Consider the following 3,003-nt stretch of genomic DNA (forward strand, 5'->3'; position numbering starts at 1 on the left):
CTTTATTCGACAGTCTACAGCGTTAGCTAGACGTTTAACAAAATGCTAAGCCATTCGTCGTAATTCATACATATTATTCAGTAGTAGTAAACCACAAACTGACATATTTCCCATCAACGTATATTAATGTTGTCACGAGTTCATGTCCGTTGCTATTTGGGTCACTGATTTCTGTGGCTACTGTGTTTGCCTGACATATTTATAACATGACTGTGTCAGTAAATTTACGGTGATGTGCGACCATATTGCGGTGAACATATTTACATAGAAGCAAAAATCCTGATACCTGTAGAACACTTTCGACTGGTATGAAGGGTCTGTTCTTAATATATCATAGAAGGCGTAGTTGGCATGAATTATTTGGCTAAACGGAGTTGCCAGTTTGGGACAATGCTCACCGCGTAGTACAAACGTAACCGTTATGGTGCAAAACTGACATTTACTAAGGCTTCGGCCACATAAAGAGCCCGAATGAGTTACTCGTATCAATGAAGAGAATCAGACAAGATCAGAAAAAAGTGTATCTGTGAAACTTTCGGGATTGGGGCTCGGAGACTATTGGCAATGTATCAGATAGGGGAAGTCATTAATTCTTTTAGCGAACCGTAGCTCCCATTTTTGGGTACAGACAAAACTATTGTGGAAAACAGACGCTGAATCCTCCTGTATAAAATTAGGCTCCGGACGCGTGAAGATTCAGAGCCAGCTACTGCTGCTTTGGAAGAATCAACGGGATACCAACATTGGAAAATGTCTTTAGGACAAGTGACTGTTGTCTGATCGGGACTATGAACCTTTCCAGTCCGGCACCAGTCTTAGCAATCGGCGCTTCCAACACAACAGAGTACAACATCTTCAACGATGTCATCCACAACCGTGCAGTGCAGGTCTTCTTCTGCACTGTGTACATTGGTATCTTCGTGCTGGGTCTCTTCGGTAACGTGCTGGTGTGCTATGTGGTGGGCCGCAACCGTGCCATGCAGACGGTGACCAACCTTTTCATCAGCAATCTAGCCCTCTCCGACATTCTGTTGTGCATGCTGTGCGTGCCCTTCACGCCACTCTACACCTTTCTCGGCACCTGGGTATTCGGCGGCACTTTGTGCCACGTCGTGGCCTTCGCCCAGGGGACCAGCGTCTACATCTCGACGCTGACCCTCACATCGATCGCCGTGGACCGCTTCTTCGTCATCGTGTACCCGTTCAAGCCGCGGATGAGGCTATCGACATGTGTGGCCATCATCTGCAGCATATGGCTGTTCTCGCTGGTGGTGACGCTACCTTACGGCGTCTACACGGTGCTACGCTCGGACCGGCGCGCCTACTACTGCGAGGAGCACTGGCCGTCGGAGCGCGTGCGCCAGGCGTACGGCGGGCTCACGGCCAGCCTGCAGTTCGTGCTGCCCTTCTTCGTGGTGACCTTTTGCTACGTGAACGTGTCGCTCAAGCTGAGGGACCGCGCGAGAGCCAAGCCCGGCAGCAAGAACTCGCGACGAGAAGAGGCCGACCGCGATCGCAAGCGGCGCACCAATCGCATGCTCATCGCCATGGTGACCATCTTCGGCATCTCTTGGATGCCGCTGACGATCGTGAATCTGACGAATGACGTGTACATGTCGACTGGCCGCTGGGAGTACTTCAATCTTTGCTTCTTCTTGGTGCACGCTATCGCCATGAGCTCCACTTGCTACAATCCGTTCCTGTACGCATGGCTCAATGAGAACTTCCGGAAGGAGTTCAAGCAGGTGCTGCCCTGCTTCGAGCAGTCGGTGACGGGTGACGCGCAACACGACGGCAGCAACCGGTACGGGGACGTTGGAGGTGGTGGAGGACGCGTTCGTGACGGTGGCGGTGGTGGCAGTGGGGGTAGGAACTCAGTCCGCTCTGCTGGAGCCGCGGATGGCGCGACAGGCTGGAAGGTGCAGCGTGCGTGCAACGGGCACGACGCTCTTGAGACGCTGCTGACGAAGACGCCGCCGCACTGCCGCCTCGACTCGATGCGCCCTCGGTCGGCGGGGCCCGTCCTCGAAGAATTCACGGAGCCCGTCTCCACTGGAGCTGACGTCTGTGAGGCAGCCTCGTACAACGCTGGTGTTAATGAAGTGCACCTCTATCTTGGCTGCACTCGTAAGGAGGCCGATGTTCTCTGCAGCCCTGTCTTCGACTCGCTGTAGGTAAGCACTGACACCCTCCATTGTACTTCATAGTATATATGCACCTGGCTCTGCTCCATTCTCCCTTTCCACGTTCTTCCCAATTTTGATCTCTGCCCGTAATAAGCACTTGACCACTATAGATTTAGCCATGAAGTTTATTTCGTCGATGGTAAGCTCTTCAGAGTTGTTAAGCCATGGCATGTTTCTATTGAAACTTTCTCTTCACTAGTCGACGTTTCGATTCCTCTGCTGGAGTCTTCATCAGTATTTTTCTGACGCTATCGTTTGGTTGAACACTGGGAACTATTATTTTATGTAAATGTCATTATTTACATACTGGGGGCGATATACTTTCGGCCAAACTGCCACTCTTCAGCCATTGTACTGTAAAATTTCTAATTCTACCATAAGAAACGTAAAAGTACAAAATATATAATGCTGTTTATGACAAGGTGACTGTTATGTGATGTGTGTTCTCTTTATTCGATTCGTATAAGTACAGATATTTTTATTTATGGTACCTTAATACACACACAAATTAGTGTGTTGGTTGCTTTTTCTCTGCATCGTAGAGTTTTCCTACAAACTACCTGATATTTTCTGAACAGTTGTAAGTGCATCAGTAAGTGGCATACCCCTGTCAGTACAGAGTACACTACTGGCCATTAAAATTGCTACACCAAGAAGAAATGCAGATGATAAACGGGTATTCATTGGACAAATATATTATACTAGTACTGACATGTGATTACATTTTCACGCAAATTGGGTGCATAGAACCTGAGAAATCAGAACCCAGAACAACCACCTCTAGCCGTAATAACGGCCTTGATACGCCTGAGCATTG

General features: G+C 49.1%; 1 protein-coding gene across 1 annotated transcript; it reads left to right on the plus strand.

Annotated features, from left to right (window-relative positions):
* The first annotated feature begins 788 nt into the window (after positions 1-788).
* Positions 789-2,174, plus strand: LOC126252423 (prolactin-releasing peptide receptor-like). The gene is made up of 2 exons (XM_049953313.1): positions 789-1,821; positions 1,912-2,174. The coding sequence occupies exons 1-2, from the start codon at positions 789-791 to the stop codon at positions 2,172-2,174; spliced, it is 1,296 nt and encodes a 431-aa protein (XP_049809270.1).
* The last annotated feature ends 829 nt before the right edge of the window (positions 2,175-3,003 follow it).

Source organism: Schistocerca nitens, chromosome 4 (genome assembly GCF_023898315.1).
Source record: "Schistocerca nitens isolate TAMUIC-IGC-003100 chromosome 4, iqSchNite1.1, whole genome shotgun sequence".
Taxonomy (NCBI): domain Eukaryota; kingdom Metazoa; phylum Arthropoda; class Insecta; order Orthoptera; family Acrididae; genus Schistocerca; species Schistocerca nitens.

Coding starts and splice junctions, on each gene's coding strand:
- LOC126252423 (XM_049953313.1), top strand. CDS start 789: ATGAACCTTTCCAGTCCGGCACCAGTCTTAGCAATCGGCGCTTCCAAC. Junction 1,822..1,911: donor CCGGTACGGGGACGTTGGAG/GTGGTGGAGGAC, acceptor ATGGCGCGACAG/GCTGGAAGGTGCAGCGTGCG.